General features: G+C 37.4%; 1 protein-coding gene across 8 annotated transcripts in view; it reads right to left on the reverse strand.

Annotated features, from left to right (window-relative positions):
• The window catches only part of NFATC3 (nuclear factor of activated T cells 3), a 103916-nt gene that overhangs the window by 63771 nt on the left and 20590 nt on the right, over nucleotides 1–19555 (reverse strand). For 5 of the 8 annotated variants that reach the window (XM_081512786.1, XM_081512787.1, XM_081512789.1 and 2 more), the window contains exons 2-3: nucleotides 3437–4577; nucleotides 1499–1661 (exon numbers count right to left, since the gene is read on the reverse strand). In XM_081512786.1, coding sequence (XP_081368912.1) covers nucleotides 1499–1661; nucleotides 3437–4577 — 1304 coding nt within the window. Of the gene's footprint in view, nucleotides 1–1498; nucleotides 1662–3436; nucleotides 4578–6453; nucleotides 6623–19555 lie in introns of all 8 variants that reach the window. The other 3 variants (XM_081512791.1, XM_081512794.1, XM_081512790.1) reach the window with 2 other exon arrangements.

A 19555-nucleotide genomic window follows, 5' to 3' on the forward strand; every position in this document is an offset into this window, starting at 1 on the left:
CAACAGTGTTAACTACAGTCACCATTTTGTATATTACATCCCCACTACTAATCTTTTAACTGGAAGTTCATATCTTTTGACTACCCTCATCCATTCCCCCTCTTCCAACCCCCTGCCTCTGGTAACCATAAATCTGATCTCTTTTTCTAGAACTGACATTTCTTCTTACAAGTCATTTTAAAACCCACCTAAAATGTAAAGGTTTGTTTGTCAAGAACTATAAATCATGTTTAGATAATGAAAATAAATCATAAAATATGGCTGGTATAGGAAATGATCGGCTATAAACTGTATTTGTTCAATTAATTTCTCCACTACAATACACAATGCCATAAGACAAGTACTAAGAGAAAAAAATAAGTGACAAGATATTACAACATAGCCATTCTGATGTTTGAGTATATAAAAGCAACAAATAATTTCAAATATGAAAGAATCCAGGGAATACAGAATCCAAAGCCCTCCTTAAACACTTAAACAAAAAAAAAGCACTTTAAAAAGAAATAAAAAAGAATTAGTACTAAACCTGGAATCCAACTACATATAGGACTAAGCTAAACAATAGGAGTGGCGGGACATGAGGTAGAGAGATGAGTATATGTTTGAAAAGAAGATTAATTAATATAAGCAACAAAATTCAGGAGGTAGAGGGCAGTGCAGGGGGAAGAAGTTTAAGAGAGACAATTACCTCATTTTTCAAGGGAGAAATTTGTAATATTTAAATCTAAGACAAAAATTCAACTTCTCAATAATTTATTTAATTTCTTTGACTTTAGAAAGACTGTTCAGGATCTCTTAAAGTGAAGAACAATATCCAGAGTTTAGCAGTTCATATAGTTTTGGTTCATTTTTTTAAATGTTTCATTCAAGTAAAATTAAAGTTAATATTCAACTCTTAAAGCTTATATATCATATTTTATACTCAGGTATTATATAATTTTAATAATTTCACTTTAGTTTTTTTTCTAATAAATTAATTTAATTACAAAGATGTTCAATATACAGTCCTATCCTTTTAAAAAAAAATCCATTCATTTTTTCTAGTCATCCATCTACTCTTCCACTAAATATACAAACAGAGAATTGCCTGGATTGTTAATCAAATGTCAACAACTGCTTATTTCTGAGAGATTTAGACTTTAGGTAATTTATTGCTTTACTCTTTTCACTTTTCTGTATTATTTGGACCTTAAACAAATATGCATTATAAACATAAACAGTCTTTTCTTTTAGTCAGAAAAACAATTATTTGACCATTAAGATCTTTCCCTAGAGTTTTACTAGCTGAAGAGTCAGTCCAGTAAGAATATCTTTTAGCCTAGCCAAAAAAAACCCCACAATGCAGAAGTGCAACTGTATCAACAAGGACACAAAACCTCAATGGAAGCTTTTCAGGTTTGAAAGTTTTCTCTCTTCAGGCTCAGCAGTACCTGACTGAATGGACCCTACCAACAACAGATATATGGTATCTGTAAAACACACCCCTAAAATCTCATACCTTCACAACAGGATGTCCCCCAGTAGATGCTTTTACTGCTCCTCGGCTACCTTCAGTTTCATAATGGGCTCGATGATGAGTTTTAGGTTGCACTTCTATTTTCAGCTCACATTGTCCAAAATGAGTTGGTAAAGGCCAGTCTAGTGGAGGTAATGAAGATGTGCTATAAACAAAACACACAAGGACACATTTCACCATGCTATTATTGCCAGCCAAGCAGTGATTCAAATTATTTCTTTGAAGGCACCAACATTTCTTCCTATGATCTTTGAAGTAAAGTATTTAAAAACTAAAATTTAAAGAAACAAAAGAACACAAAACTTCACTTAATATGTTGTAACACTGGATACAGAGGGTGTTTTAGAAATAATTAACCTGATAATAAAATCAATTTTATTTATTTTTTGGTTTCTATTTTTTTTTTAAAAAAAGGACAAATTCTATTATTTTATTAAAAATTAAAAATCCCATAAAACTATAACTGTTTCTCAACTATGTGTATAATCACAAAAACAATCAAAACAATTTTTAGATAGCTTAAAGGGGACAGGTTCATTTAGATATACCAACAATGAAAATATGGAATTAGAAAAGAAACAACTTCTAAGTCTATAGGTCAAATATTAATGGACCCAAAGCTAGGATGATTTGTAGTAAAAAGTAGTATCTTCTATTTTTAAAAATATCTTAATAATTGGTGAAATGAGACTTTAAACATCTTTTCTACCTTTGAATGCTACCATGCCTAGAGTAAATTTCTAAGTTATTTCATTGCTTCCCTTAATATCCTCGGCCTAGCATTACCAGCTACTCTGAAGCTCAAAGGTACTAATTTTTATTAGTCTGAAACAACAACTCAACTTCATCAACTCTCAGCAAGTTTCTGCACTTGTTAAAGCAAATCCCTAAAAAGATTAAGATAATTTTTAAAAGCAAAGTGATGGGTTCAAAGGAGTCTTCAATACCATAATTCCACATTATAATTTTCTAAATATCTAGATTCAGAAATAAACATTTGTACCAATAACAAAGTATTTTTTTTAAAAAGTAAACAGACCCACCTCTCTGTGGGGATTTAACACAAGATAACTTGTCTTCCCTAATCAATTATAGATGAGATTGATTCTATAAATGGCATTGTGATAACTGATAGGCCATTTAGAAAATAGTCATTACAATAGTCTTCAATCCTTAGCTAGACTCAAGATTCAAATATATATATATGTACAAATACAAACACTATATATGTTACATACATATATTATAAAAATTATACATAAAAATTAGAAACGTGAAAGTTAGATTTTCTCTTTATTTGTAGTTATTTTAGAGTGGGATAGGCTTTCAAATATAACATAAAATCTAAAAGCTGTGAAGGAAAAGACAAATTTGAATATATAAAACTTAAAAATTCCTCTAAACCAACAACAAAAATCACAAACTTATATGAAGACTAAAGACAAACTAAATTATGGAAAAAGAAAAACACTTGTCACAAATATAAAAAAGCCAAATTTCACTTGTATATTATTGAGTTCTTAAAAATATAAAAATTCAAAAATATATATATAATATAAACCTTATCCCTAAGTAGGAATAATCAGTAATTTAATTTATACTATTATCTTTTACAAGAAGCTTTTGTGAATAAGAAAATACATTCTGAAAAAAGAAAATTCATTCTAGGGCTTCTAATGCAATTTGTTATTATTTACAATTCATTATACACTTTTAAAATGATAACTTTCGTGTATTTAAAGACACTTTTAAGACTAAAAGGAAAATAAATGTGGTCTTTTAAGTTGTCTGGAAGAAACTAAAGGGCAAAAGAGGAGGAGGAAAGATGGTCAAATTATTCTACATAGATAATGCAGTAGTTACATGCCACCAATAAACATAAACATGAAAAATGACCATCAGTCATTTCCATCAACTCACCGAAATATAGGGGTGTGACCAGGCTTTGGTTTGTTCCAGGTAAAGGGTGAAGGAACTGAAAGAAACTGGTCACCAGATGAATCTTTCTTTAAAGGATACTGAGATCCAAGGCCATCATCTATTGAAGCTTCCCGCGATGGTGAAAGATTCCCTTGGTCATCTGAACAGAGCTCTAATTTTCCTGGTAGTACGAGAGCTTGATCTTCAGAAGTCTTCCTTGTTTTCAGAGGAATATCAGTTTCTGCACAGTACTGATATGGAAAAATTGCAGGGCCAAGGCCTGATCCACCCTGGACAGGAGCAGGAGCATTGAGCCAGGTATCTTCTGTTACACTTCCCCTGGGGGAGTGACCAGGAGAAGGAACAGGCGAATGATGTGGTGAAAGGGACCCAGGATAACAAACCTCAGCACTAGAGTGCCGCCGTTTCCCACAAGGGGAAGTAGGCCTTGATGAGGGTCCTGAGGCTGGCCTGGGGCTCAGCCAATTCTCATCAGTGATACTAGATCTAGGAGAGTGGCAAGGAGATTGCCTAGGTGACAAAGAATGTCCAAGTCCATACTGTTGATGCCAGGACTCTTCTCCAGGGCAGCCTCCTGGAGAGCCACCAGGAGAAGTCAGAGGGGATCCGAGAGTAAATCGGGCAGCAGCTTCATTCAACTCCGAATCCACATCATCATAAATATGTGAAAGAGATTCACAAGAAGACGCATCTGAGAACCAGCTCCTAGAAGAGATGCTACTGGCAGGACTAGGACTAAGGGAAGATTCCCAGCAGGATGGCTCAAGAGGAAGATAGAGATGATCTCTAGAAGGCCTTTCCAAATATTCTCTTTCTGGGTCATTTATGTGTAGGTCATCTTCATGAGCATCAATTTCTTGATGACAGTTAGGAGAGATGGATGTAATTTGAATACTTGGGCACTCAAAGGGTTTGGGACCACTTAATGGGCTGTATTTAGATTCAGGAATTTCACAAGTTCCTTCATAGTTTTTGTGACCTTGGAGCTGAAACGATGGTGACAAAACAGAAGAGTGAGACGGTAATCCATGATGTGGTAAGCAAAGTGGTGAGTTTAAAGTAGATGGAGGTGGATCTACATTAAAGATGTAAATGGATGCACAATCATCTGGCTCAAGATCTATGGGGGTTGGGGGAGCAAAAAAGAAAAATAATTAACAAAATAAGAAATTATAAATTTTAGATGTATAAATTACTAGATGAGAATGTAAATAATAATAATCTCGAGAGAAGAGAGTGGAACAAAATATGTACATCATTAGCTCTACCAAAGAGTGGCATGTCTGTGTGTTTTAATGTACCTGTGGATACATGCAATTTTCATTTTTTATGCAATTTTTTCTTTTTATTTCCACATTTTTCTAAAATTGAGAATCTGAAAACAATAAATGCTTTTATAAAAGAAATAATCACATCCATAATTCTAAAAAATATCCATGAAACTATATAATGATATGATCATATAAATTCAGCCTCATCTGGAGCCAGCAGGTTAAAATGAAGTAAAGGATAAAGCAGAGTCTTTGAACAGTTTTTAATTGTAAGTATACACACTAGTTTATTAATGGAAAGGATTTGTTATTGTTGTTTAGTCGCCAAGTCGTGTCTGACTCCTCGTGACCCCCTGGGCTGCAACACACCAGGCTTCCCTGTCCTTCACTATTTTCTGGAGTTTGCTCAAATTCATGTCCATTGAGTAGGTGATGCTATCTAACCATCTCATCCTCTGCCACCCTCTTCTCCTTTTTTTGCCTGCAATCTTTCCCAGCATCAGGGTCTTTTCCAATGAGTCAGCTCTGGGTATCAGGTGACCAAAATACTGCAGCTTCAGCTTCATCATCAGCCCTTTCAATGAATATTTAAGGTTGATTTCCTTTGGGATTGACTGGTTTGAACTCTTTGCAGACCATGGGACTCTCAAGAATCTTCTCAAGCACTACAGTTTGAAAGCACCAATTCTTTGGTGCTGAGCCTTTCTTATGGTCCAACTCTCACATCCATACATGACTACTGGAAAAATCAGTAGCTTTGACCATATGGACATTTGCTGGCAAAGCAATGTCTTCGCTTTTTAATATGATGTCTAGGTTTGTCATAGCTTTCCTTCCAAGGAGCAAGCATCTTTTAATTTCATGACTATAGTCACCGTCCGCAGTGATTTTGGAGCCCAAGAGAATAAAAACTGTCACTGCCTCCACTTTTGCCCTTCTATTTACCATAAAGTGATGGGACCGAATGCCATCATCTCAGTTTTTTGATTGCTGAGTTTTAAGCCAATTTTTTCACTCTCCTCTTTCACCTTCATCAACAGGTTCTTTAGTTCCTCTTTGCTTTCTGCGACTGGAGTGGCATCATCTGCATATCTGAGGTTTTTGACACTTTTCCCGGCATTCCTGATTCCAGCTTGTGATTTATCCAGCCTGGTATTTTGCATGATGTATTTTGCATGTAAGTTAAATAAGCAGGGTGATAATATACAGCCTTGACATATTCCTTTCTCAATGTTGAACCAGTCAGCTGTCCCATGTAAGGTTCTAACTGTTGCTTCTGGACCCACATACAGGTTTCTCAGGAGACTGGTAAGGTAGTCTGGTGTTTCCATCTCTTCAAGAATATTCCACAGTTTGTTGTGATCCACACAGTCAAAGGCTTTCTCGTAGTCAATGAAGCAGATGTTTTTCTGGAATTCCCTTGCTTTCTCTATGATCCAATGAATGTTGGCAATTTGCAACACTGGAGGGACAGAAGAATCAGTTTCTTCAATCAAGATGTTATTTTTAAATTTAGTGTAATTTAGACACTTCCCTGGTGGTCCAGGAGTTAAAACTCCATACTTCCAACGCAGGGAGTATGGGTTCGATCTCTAGTTGGCTGCGTGGTGTGGACAATAAAAAAGGCTTTTTTAAAAAATTTAGTGCTGTTTAGGATTGAAATGATTCTGTATGAAATATGATGTTTCCAGGCTGCAAAGGACAGAAAACTGAACTCAAAAATACCTGAAGGGGAGGATGATATTTATCATTCAACAGTAACACAAGGTCCAAAGGTAGAACAGCTCCAGTATTGGTTATTTCTTCAGTTCAACAACAGTTTCTTTCCATATTCCCATTTTGCCAGTCCTAACTTGGTCCTATTCACTTTTCAATCATTTACGTGTATTTTGCCCTAAAGCCAAAAGTAATGTGATCATTCAGTTAAATATTTTTTGAGTAGGTACTATATAGCAGACATGTTGTAGATACTGAAAACATGAGTAAACAAAACAAAGTCCCCATCCTCTTAGAACTTACACTCTAGTAAAATGTCAGATGGCTATATGTACTATAAGGAAAAATAAAATAGAGTAGGGAGAATGGAGTAAATAGGAAGGGAAGTTAATTTGGATAGGTTAGGAGATTGACAAAAACAAAAATTTTAAGTATTACTAAGTAGGGGGAAACAGTCTAAAGAAGAAACCTATTTTACAGAGAGTACTGGGATGGCCTTTCTGAGAAGACAGCACAGGAACCAGCAAGCAAAGAAAAGGGAGGTGGTGGTGGTGGAGAGGCATGGGTATACAAGCTTCAACACCATGGCAGCTCCAACACCGTGGGACAGCACAAGCAAACAGTGAGTCAGATAAGACCTTGGCTTCTCTGAGGAAATGAAAGGCCCAACTATGCTAGAGCTAGCTAACAACCAAAAGGGGAAAACTGAAAGAGGCAGAACCTAGAAGGATCATGGTAAAGAGTTTAAATATTATTCTAAGGATAGTATAAACCAGCAAAGTTTTAAAAAGGGAATGACATGATCTCTGCTATATTTGAGGATAATTTCATTCCTAGATACAGTAAACCTAGGATTGACCAGAACAAGAGGGTTTCAATTTTTTGGATAAAGAGTTTAAAATGGCAGATTAAAAAAACTCACTCCTGTAGTTGCACAAAAATGGGACTATACTTAATGCTACTAAACTATATACTTATAAATGGTTAAGATGGTAGATTTTATGCTATGTATAGTTTACTAAAATTTAAAAAACAAAAATACAGAAAACTGCTGGTACCCTAGTTCAAAGCAAGATAGCAGCACCCAACTATACAAAGTCACTGCATTCTTCACTACCATACTCTCATAGTTAAAACCCAGTTTTACTTAGAAATGTAGTTAATAAAGTAGCAAAAATTATCAATATATTAAACTTGAAGCCTTTGAGTGGGAAAAAAAGGGTGGGTGAAAAGAGAATAAAGTTACCCTTGGGATATATGGGTTCATTCAAATGTAATTATTGTACCAGTGCCATTTTGTGTTAAATAATGCTGAAATTCACACCCTTCACACAAACAAATTGCAGATGAATAGACATTTTATATCAGAATGATGTCTTAAAGCACTGTTGAGATTTGCATACAAAATTTTGGGGAGTGCTGTTTTATCTTTTTTCCTAAGTGTCACCAAAGCCTACATTCTGGAAATGGTAAGAGTGGCCACTACAATCTCCCTATGATAAATAGTCCTACATCTAGATTTCAAACTCTAGAATTCTCAAATTCATGGTGCTTCAGAAATTTGACCATCTCAAGACTTATTTGCTCCCTTCAGCCACCAGGGGGCCCCAGGCAAGCATGCAGTAATCGGCAACACAGGTTGCCTACAAATGTATTTAAACTGTAAAGCAGGCACTGGCAGAATACAGCCCACAGGTCAAACCTGGCCTACCACCTGTTCCTGCACAGGCTACAAGCTAAGAATGGCTTTCAAATGGCTGGAAAAAATCAAAATAATACTGCTTAATGACACAAAATAATATGAAATTCAAATTCTGGTACCCACAAATAAAGCTTCATTGGAATATGACAGCACTCATTCATTCATGTACAGCCTGCAGTCACTCTCACGGAGCACAGGTAGAGCGAGGAGCAGTGAGAGACGTTTCCCACTGTTACCTGGTGCACTAACATTGCAGTGACAAACTGGGCGGCACTCTGAGGGCAACGCATACTGATGTACTGCAACATTTTAAAAAACTTACCAGTGCAAGGACTTCCTGGTGGTCCAATGGTTAAGAAACCACCTTGCAAGGCAGGGGATACAGGTTTGATCCCTGGTGAGGGAACTGAGATCCCACCTGCTGCAGAGCGACTAAGCGTGAACATGTCACTACTGAGCCTGAGCTCTCTGGAGCCTGTGCACCACAACTAGAGAGCCAGAGCCCCACAATGAAAGATCCTGCATGTCACAACTAAGACCCAATGCAGCCAAATAAATAAATACTAAAGAAAAAAAAAAAAATTCGGGTGGACAGGAAGTAAAAAAGAAACAAACAAAAACTTGTCAGTGCATAGGTATTACTAAAAAATAGGAAAGAGAAGAGTGGACTTCAAATTGAATGCCATGCTTCTAAGGCACAATGGAGTGTGGGCTATTTTCTTATCAAATTAGAGGGCAAAGCATTATGTTTATTGTGCAACAACATTATGGCTGTGCTGTAAGAATACCTTATACATCAGCATTACCAGTAAGCATTCATCACAATACTCCCAACTTACAGGAAAACAAAAGAAAAAAAAAAAAATCAGAAAAAAACAGAATATCTTATCACAGCAAGATTTCTTCACAAGAAGAAAAGGTTAAAATGAGGCTGTAACCAAAGAAAGTTTCTGAATGGTTCACTTGTCAGGTAGGCAAAGAAAGTCATTTACTAAGGTGAAACTTAAACTGTGTCTGACTGCTGTGACTGAAGAAATGTCAGAGAAAATAAACTGGTAAAGACCATCAGCAAGAATGACTGAAAGACTGAAAACACTGGTAGCAACAACAAGAGGCAATTACAAAACAGGGCAAAATGTTTCAAGGTATTCCTTGGCTCCTGATGTGTAACCAAATGTTACTGATTCTACTTATTTATTATTTACTTGAAGACTCAATGCAGAGTTTACTGAAGAATTATTAGCCTCCTATGAATAGTTTGCATAAGCTTCCCAGGTAAAGAATCTGCCTGCCAATGCAAGGAGATGCTGGAGACACAGGTTCTATTCCCTTGGTCGGGAAGATCCCCTGGAGAAGCAAATGGCAACCCACACCAGTATTCTTGCCTGCGAAGTCCCATGGACACAGGGGCCTAGTGGGCTACATACAGTCCATGGGGTAGCAAAGAGTTGGACACAACTTAGTGACTGAGCACGCATGCATGAATAGTTTGCATGGAACAACTTCAAGCAAGAATGTTTTCAAAATTGAGAAAATAGTTTAGTACCACCTAAGTGGACTCTGTTAGGATGTTATTATAACTGGTACTGGTAGAAATATATGTGAGAATACTATGATAACAAGAATACTATGAACAACTGCACACCAGCAACTTAGGCAATATACAAGAAACAGGCAAATTCTTACAAGCACACAAATTATCAAAAGTGACTTGGAAGAAACAAAAATTCTCAAGAGATCGATATCAAGTAAAGAGATTGAATCACTAGCCAAAAAATCTCCCAACAAAAGAAGTCCAAGACAACGTGGTCTCATTGGTAAATTCTACCAAACATTTAGAGGAGAGTTAACAGCAATCCTTTGCAAACTCTTCCAAAATATAGAAGAGTAGATATGACTTCCTAAACATTCTATGAGGCCAGTTTTACTCCGATGCCAAAGCAGGACAAAAATACCACAAGAAAACTACAGGCCAATATCCCTTATAAATATAGAAGGAAAAATTCTCAACAAAATACTAAACAAATAAAACACCACATTAAAAGGATCAAGTGGAATTTATCCCAAGAACGTAAGGATAGTTCGACATACAAAAATCATTTGCCACATTACCAGAATGAAAGAAAAAAAATACATGATCATCTGAATTGACACAGAAAATATATGTGACAGATTTCAATACCCAATCATGATGACAGGGGAGTGGGGGGAATATTCAGAAAACTAAGAACAGAAAGAAAGTCCTTAAAATGAACAGCGGTGTTTACAAAAAACCCACAGCTAGTATCATACTTAATGATGAAAAGCTGGAGGCTTTCTCTCCAAAATCAGGAACAAGACAAAGGCACCATCTTTCACCACTGCTATTCAACATTGTACTGGAAGTCCTAGTCAGCAATTAAGCAATAAAAGAAAATAGAAAGCGTCCAATTTGGAAAGGAAGAAGTAAAACTATCTCTTTTGCCAATGACATGATTCTATATATAGAAACTCTCATAGAATCCACAAAACACAACTAAAGCTAATAAACAAATTCAGGGAAGTTGCAGGTTAAAATATCAACACCTAAAATTCAGCTGTGCTTCTATATATTGCAAAGAACAATCCCAAAAGGAAATTAAGAGAATTCTATGTACAACAACCTCCAAAATATAATATTTAGGAATAAATTTAACCAAAGAGATAATACTTACACACTAAAAACTACAAAATATTGCTGAAAGAAATGAAAGAAAACCTAAATAAATGGTATGAGACTTCCCTTGTTCATGAATTGGAAGACTTTAATGTTGTTTACATTGCAATACTTCACAAAGAAACCTACAGAGTCAATGCAATCTCTACCAAAATTTCAGTGGTTTTTTCTGCAGAAATGGAAAAACCAATCCTCAAATTTATATGAAACTGAAAGCGGCCTAGATCGGCCAAAATAATATTGAAAATGAAAATCAAAGCAGGAGAACTCACACCTCACAATTCAAAACTTACTACAAACAGTGCACAAGAAAAGACATACCAACAATGGAACAAACAGAACTGAGAGTTCAGAAACAAATCCAAAACATCTATGAGCCAATTAATTTCTTATATCATTTTTAAAGGTTATTCTCCATTAACAGTTATTAAAAAATACTGGCTATATCCCTCGTAATGTATAATACATTCTTGCACTTATCTTACACTCAATAATTTGTACCACCTACTCCTTCATTCTGGAACTCTCTTGCTTTTTCGATGATCCAGCGGATATTGGCAATTTGATCTCTGGTTCCTCTGCCTTTTCTAAAACCAGCTTGAACATCTGGAAGTTCACGGTTCACATATTGCTGAAGCCTGGCTTGGAGAATTTTGAGCATTACTTTACTAGCATGTGAGATGAGTGCAATTGTGCGGTAGTTTGAGCATTCTTTGGCATTGCCTTTCTTTGGGATCGGAACGAAAACTGACCTTTTCCAGTCCTGTGGCCACTGCTGAGTTTTCCAAATTTGCTGGCATATTGAGTGCAGCACTTTCACAGCATCACCTTTGAGGATTTGAAATAGCTCAACTGGAATTCCATCACCTCCACTAGCTTTGTTCGTAGTGATGCTTTCTAAGGCCCACTTGACTTCACATTCCAGGATGTATGGCTCTAGGTGAGTAATCACACCATCGTGATTATCTGGGTCGTGAAGATCTTTTTTGTACAGTTCTTCTGTGTATTCTTGCCACCTCTTCTTAATATCTTCTGCTTCTGTTAGGTCCATACCATTTCTGTCCTTTATCGAGCCTATCTTGGCATGAAATGTTCCTTTGGTATCTCTAATTTTCTTGAAGAGATCTCTAGTCTTTCCCAATCTGTTGTTTTCCTCTATTTCTTTGCATTGATCGCTGAGGAAGGCTTTCTCATCTCTCCTTGCTATTCTTTGGAACTCTGCATTCAGATGGGAATATCTTTCCTTTTCTCCTTTGCTTTTCGCTTCTCTTCTCTTCCCAGCTATCTGTAAGGCCTCCTCAGACAGCCATTTTGCTTTTTTGCATTTCTTTTCCTTGGGGATTTTCTTGATCCCTGTCACCTGTACAATGTCACGAACCTCTGTCCATAGTTCATCAGGCACTCTGTCTATCAGGTCTAGTCCCTTAAATCTATTTGTCACTTCCACTGTATACTCATAAGGGATTTGATCTAGGTCATACCTGAATGGTCTAGTGGTTTTCCCTACTTTCTTCAATTTAAGTCTGAATTTGGCAATAAGCAGTTCGTGATCTGAGCCACAGTCTGCTCCCGGTCTTGTTTTTGCTGACTGTATAGAGCTTCTCCATCTTTGGCTGCAAAGAATATAATCAATCTGATTTCGGTGTTGACCATCTGGTGATGTCCACGTGTAGAGTCTTCTCTTGTGTTAGGGTTAGCTATTGACTATGCCAAAGCCTTTGACTGTGTGGATCACAATAAACTGTGAAAATTCTGAAAGAGATGGGAGTACCAGACCATCTGACCTGTCTCTTGAGAAACCTGTATGCAGGTCAGGAAGCAACAGTTAGAACTGGACATGGAACAACAGACTGGTTCCAAATAGGCAAAGGAGTACGTCAAGGCTGTATATTGTCACCCTGCTTATTTAACTTCTATGCAGAGTACATCATGAGAAACGCTGGGCTGGAAGAAACACAAGCTGGAATCAAGATTGCCGGGAGAAATATCAATAACCTCAGATATGCAGATGACACCACCCTTATGGCAGAAAGTGAAGAACTAAAGAGCCTCTTGATGAAAGTGAAAGAGGAGAGTGAAAAAGTTGGCTTAAAGCTCAACGTTCAGAAAACTAAGATCATGGCATCTGGCCCCATCAATCCATGGGAAATAGATGGGGAAACAGTGGAAACAGTGTCAGACTTTATTTTTTGGGGCTCCAGAATCACTGCTGATGGTGACTGCAGCCATGAAATTAAAAGACGCTTACTCCTTGGAAGGAAGGTTATGGCCAACCTAGATAGCATATTGAAAAGCAGAGACATTACTTTGCCAACAAAAGTACGTCTAGTCAAGGCTATGGTTTTTCCAGTGGTCATGTATGGATGTGAGAGTTGGACGGTGAAGAAGCTGAGCGCCGAAGAATTGATGCTTTTGAACTGTGGTGTTGGAGAAGACTCTTGAGAGTCCCTTGGACTGCAAGGAGATCCAATCAATCCATCCTAAAAGAGATCAATCCTGGGTGTTCATTGGAAGGTCTGATGTTGAAGCTGAAACTCCAATACTTTGGCCACCTCATGTGAAGGGTTGACTCATTGGAAAAGACCCTAATGCCAGGTAGGATTGGGGGAGGGAGGAGAAGGGGACGACAGAGGATGAGATGGTTGGATGGCATCACCGACTCGATGAACATGGGTTTGGGTAGACTCCGGGAGTTGGTGATGGACAGGGAGGCCTGGCGTGCTGCAATTCATGGGGTCGCAAAGAGTCGGACACGACTGAGCGACTGAACTGAACTGAACTCCTCCATTCCTATATTGTGCCCCACTACGGCCAACCACTAATTTGTTCTCTGTATCTGTGAGTTTGCTTCTTTTTGTATTCACTAGTTTGTTGTATTTTTTAGAGTCCACATAAGTGACATCACACAGTATTTGTCCTTCTCTGTCTGACTTATTTCACCTCACAGAATGCATGGTCAATTGATTTTTTTTTTCCTTTTAAACTGAAGTACAGCTGATTTACAATGTTGTGTTAGTTTCAGGTGTACAGCAAAGTTATTCAGTTATACATATGTATATTCTTTTTCAGATTATTTTCCATTATAGGTTATTACAAGATATGGGATATAGTTCCCTGTGTTACATAGTAGGTCCTTGTTTATTTTTTTATATAGTAGTGTCTATCTGTTAATCCCAAACTCCTAATGTATCCCTCCCCACTCCTTCCCCTTTGGTAACCATAAGTTTGTTTTCATGTCTGTGAGTCTATTTCCGTTTTGGAAATAAGTTGATTTCTCTAATTTTTTTGAGAGTCCACATATAAATGCTATCATATTATACTTTGTGTCTGGCTTAGTTCATTTTATATGATAATCTCTAGGTCCATCCATGTTGCTGCAAATGGCATTATTTCACTCTTTTTTTATAGCTGAGTAACATTCCATTGTTTAAACATACTGCATCTTCTCTATCCACACATCTGTTGATGGACATTTCCATTGCTTCCATGTCTTGACTGTTGTAAATAGAGCTACTATGAACACAGGGGTGCATATATCTTTTTGAACGTGAGCTTCCATCTTTTCTGGATATATGTCCAGGAGTCGGATTGCTAGATCATATGGTAACTCTTATTTTTAATTTTTTAAAGAATCTCCATACTGTTCTCCATAGTGGCTGCGCCAATTTACATTCCCACAAATAGTACAGTATGCTTCCCTTTTTCCCATACCATCTTCAGTATTTATTATCTGTAGACTTTTTGATGATGGCCGTTATAACTGGTGTGAAGTGATATCTCACTATAATTTTGATTTGCATTTCTCTAATAATTTGCAATGTTGAGAATCTGACCAACTGAATTTTTTAAAATTTATTTATTTATTTTTGGCTCGAGCTTTCTCTAGTTGCGGCAAGTGGGGGCTACTCTCTAACTGCAGCGTGCAGGCTTCTCACTGCAGTGGCTTCTCTTGTTGTAGAACATGGCCTCTAGAGTGAGCGGGCTTCCATAGTTGTGGCATGAGGGCTTAGCTGTCCCACAGGTTGTCGAATCTTCCCAGACCAGGGATTGAACCTGTGTCCCCTGCATTGGGAGGCAGCTTCTTAACCACTGGACCACCAGAAGAAGTTCTGGCCAACTAACTTTTGACAAGGGTGCTAAGATAATTCAATGGGGAAAGATTAGCCCCTTCAACAAATGGTGCTGGGACAACTAAATAACCACATACAAAAGAATGAAGTTGAACCCCACCTCACATCATACACAAAAATTAACTCAAAATGGATCAATGACCTACCTATAACAGCTAAACCCATAAAACTCTTAGAAGAAAACACAGGTGCATACTTTCATGATCTCAGATTTGGCATGGATTCTTAGATTTGACACTAAAAGCATGAACAACAAAAGAAAAACTAGATGAAATGGATTTCATAAAAATTAAAAACTTTTGTCCTTCAAAAGATACTATCAATAAAGGGAAGAAAATCCAGAGTATGGAAGAAAATATATGCAAACCATATATCTAATAAGGGTTTAGTATCCAGAAAATATAAAGAACTCTTTACAACTCAACAACAAAAAGACAACCATTTTTTTAAATGGGCAAAGGACCTGAACAGACATTTCTCCAAATAAGATACATAAATTGTCAACAAGCATGTGAAAAGATGTTCAACATCACTGGTTGGTAAGAAATGCAAATAAGAACCACGATACCACTTCAGACCCACTAGAATGATTTTAATTTTAAAAGAAAAGACAAACAAAAAATCCCTAGAAAATAATAAGTGTTGTGTTGGTGAGGATGTGGAAAAATAGGAATCATTATACATGAATGGTGGCCAAGTAAAATGGTGCAGAGGCTATGGAAAACAATCTGACATTCAGATTGCTTCAAAAAGGTAAACATAAAATTACCACAGGATCCAACAATTCTACCTCTAGGTATATACCCTAGAGAAGGCAAACATATGTCTTGAAAGAAGCTTGTACACAAATATTTATAGCAACATTACTCATAACAGACAAAGGTAGAAAAAATGCAAATAACCATCAATGAATGGTTGTCGTTCAGTCGCTAAGTTGTGTCTGACTCTTCTCAACCCCCATGGACTGCGGCACACCAGACTCCTCTGTCCTCCACTATCTCCCCGAGTTTGCTCAAATTCATGTCCACTGAGTAGGTGAGGCTAACCATCTCATCCTCTGCCACCCCCTTCTTCTCTTGCCTTCAATCTTTCCTAGTGTCATGAAAAAAATTGCCAACATTCATTGGATCATGGAGAAAGCAAGGGAATTACAGAAAAACATCTACTTCTACTTCATTAACTACAGTAAAGCCTTTGACAGTGTGGATCACAACAAACTGTGGAAAATTCTTAAGGAGATGGGAATACCAGGTCACCTTACTGGTCTCCTGAGAAACTTGGATGTGGGTCAAGAAGCAACAGTTAGAACTGGACATGGAACAACTAACTGGATCAGTGAATGAATAGGGCAGAAAATTATGGTGTATACATACAATAGAATACTATTCAACCATAAAAAGAGGCAAAATATTAACAGATGCTGCAACCTGGATAAACCTGAGAAACATTATGCCAAGGGAAAAAAAGCCAGACTAAAAAGGTCACATGTTGTATGATGCCTCTTATGATATTTCCAGAATACGCAAAAGCATATTACAGGTTACTGAGGTTGGGGGAGGAGAGGAAATGGGGAGTAATTACTTAATGGTATGGGGTGTTTTCAAGAGGTGATGAAAAAGTTTTGAAACTAAAGAGAACTGATAGTTGCAAAACACTGTGAACACACCAAACACCACTTAACTGTAATCTTCAAAATGTTTAATTGTGTGCTATATAAATTTACCTCAATAAAAAAACAAAAACAAATCAAAAGAACTTTCACACAGAGAACTGAAAACACACGTTTACCCATTCCATATTGAAACTCCGTTAAATGAGAGTAAAAGGATTTTTTTTAAGGGTGTAAACTCACAAGAAATACAACAACAACAAAACAGGACATGAAACCATGGCAACAAAACTTTTAGAAGCTGGAATGTAGGACACATGGTAACTGATTTAGCACCTGAAAAAGCTAACTCTTAGGCCAACAATGAAAAGAAAATTTATTTCCAACAAAGAACTCCAAACACTCAGGAAATGCACTACCAGGTACTTTCGGAAGTAGACATGAAGGCAAAGTTGAAAACAAGACTGACACAAAGTTTATTTATTTAGTGAGTCATTAATCACCTCCCCAGTTTAACACACCTCCTAACTCTACACTACTGGACCCTCTAGGCAGAAGGCTAAAGATTTTCTGAAGAAGTAAAACAGGATAACTGAGAGCCAGTTATCATACCGAAAACAGAGCGATGAACTAAAAAGTCTCTCTAAAAACTTGCATATTGAAACCCCCAGGACTTTTTCCTCCTTGTCACAGTGCAATGGATTTCTCTGCAGGCAACCATCTGACAGCACAGCTGAGCTAGCAAAACTCCTACAACGAGCAAGTGCCACTTGTGATCATGGAACTGCCATTAAGATTCTGGTGCCCCATTAAAAAAAAAATAACAAGCAAATAGCCAAAGATCATCAAAGATCCAAGAAAAGCTTCAACATTAAAGACAGAGGCAAGTAGAGAAGAAAAGAAACATGGAGGGAAAAGACTATGCAGTAAGATGGAAACCTCAACAATAAAACCTATCTCAATAACCTCGGAGAAAAAAGAAGATACTGCAACCCCAAAATAAGAACATATGCTTACTTAAAAAGATAAAATAGGAAAGAGCCCCTAGAAGTTAAAAATAGCAAATGAAAGACTCAAAGAAAAACTGAAAGATCAAGTTGAAGAAATTCACCCAAAGAGTTCAGAAAAAAGACAAATAGGAAATGGGAGAGAATATCAGGATTGGTTCAGGAGTCCCAGTTGAAACTTTTTTATGTTCCAGAAGGAGAGAACAGAAAAATGAAGAGGAATAAAGGATCACTGCGAGTCAAGCACAATGGGTGAAAAACAGATCCTGACTGAAACACATCATCATTAAATTTCAGAACACAAGGAACGAAGAGGAAAAACTCTAAAAGAACGGAAGGAGAGAAACAAGTTACACATGAAGAACACAGAAATCAGAATGTCATCAGACTTCTCAAAAGCAACTCTGGAAGATAGAAGAAAAATGGAGAGCTGTACCTTCAAAAACTTGAGAAAAAATTATATCTAATCTAGATTTCTAAAACCAGGAATAATGAAGTGTGAGGAGAGAATACAGACATTTAAAAACACTGGGTTGGCCAAAAAGTTCCATAACATCGTGCAGAAAAATCCAAACAAACTTTTTGGCCAATCCATATGTAAGCTCTTGAATATTTACCTCCCATTACCTCTCATATGCTCCTGGATTAAATACTCAACCGAAATGAGTGTGAAGTAACCAAGCAAAAGGAGGATATAAGATATGTAGCCAAGAAACAGGTGATGCAACGAAAGGCAAATGGAGAAGAGAGATCTCAGAATGACAGACGTACAACTGCCTAAGCTATACAACCAGTCCAGGTTTGAGAAATTTAGAAGGCTCTACTGCTGCTGCTGCTGCTGAGGCGCTTCAGTCGTGTCCGACTCTGTGAGACCCCAGAGACGGCAGCCCACCAGGCTCCACCATCTCTGGGATTCTGCAGCCAAGAACACTGGAGTGGGTTGCCATTTCCTTCTTCAATGCATGAAAGTGAAAAGTGAAAGTGAAGTCGCTCAGTTGTGTCCAACTCTTTGAGACCCCATGGACTGCAGTCTACCAGGCACCTCATCCATGGGATTTTCCAGGTAAGAGTACTGGAGTGGGTTACCATTGTATTCTCCATTAGAAGGATCTAAGAGAGAAATTTCCAAGAAAATAAAACTGATAGACCAACTAATGTGTCTGAAAGTGTTGAGAAGAGATTCAGGCACCTGGAGGAGACCTTAGGAATGAGTTAGTGTAAGCACATAGAACAGTACTTGAACCGTGAACTTCCAGATGTTCAAGCTGGATTTAGAAAAGGCAGAGGAACCAGAGATCAAATTGCCAACATCCGCTGGATCATCGAAAAACCAAGAGAGTTCCAGAAAAACATCTACTTCTGCTTTATTGACTATGCCAAAGCCTTTGACTGTGTGGATCACAACAAACTGTGGGAAATTCTTCAAGAGATGGGAATACCAGACCACCTTACCTGCCTCCTGAGAAATCTGTATGAAGGTCAAGAAGCAACAGTTAGAACTGGACATGAAACAATGGGCTGGTTTCAAATCAGGAAAGGAGTATATCAAGGCTGTATATTGTCACCCTACTTATTTTAACTTATATGCAGAGTACATCATGAGAAATCATGACTGGATGAAGCACAAGCTGGAATCAAGATTGCCGGGAGAAATATCAATAATCTCAGATATGCAGATGACACCATCCTTATGGCAGAAAGCAAAGAACTAAAGAGCCACTTGATGAAAATGAAAGAGGAGAGTGAAAAATTTGGCTTAAAACTCAACATTCAGAAAACAAAGATCATGGCATCTGGTCCCACCACTTCATGGCAAAGAGATGGGGAAATAATGGAAACAGTGACAGACTATTTTTTCGGGCTCCATAATCACTGCAGTTGGTGACTGCAGCCATGAAATTAAAAGACGCTTGCTCCTTGGAAGAAAAGTTATGACCAATTTAGACAGCATATTAAAAAGCAGAGACA

This window comes from Giraffa tippelskirchi, chromosome 7, assembly GCF_054371585.1.
Source record: "Giraffa tippelskirchi isolate mGirTip1 chromosome 7, T2T-mGirTip1v1.2.pri, whole genome shotgun sequence".
Lineage (NCBI taxonomy): Eukaryota > Metazoa > Chordata > Mammalia > Artiodactyla > Giraffidae > Giraffa > Giraffa tippelskirchi.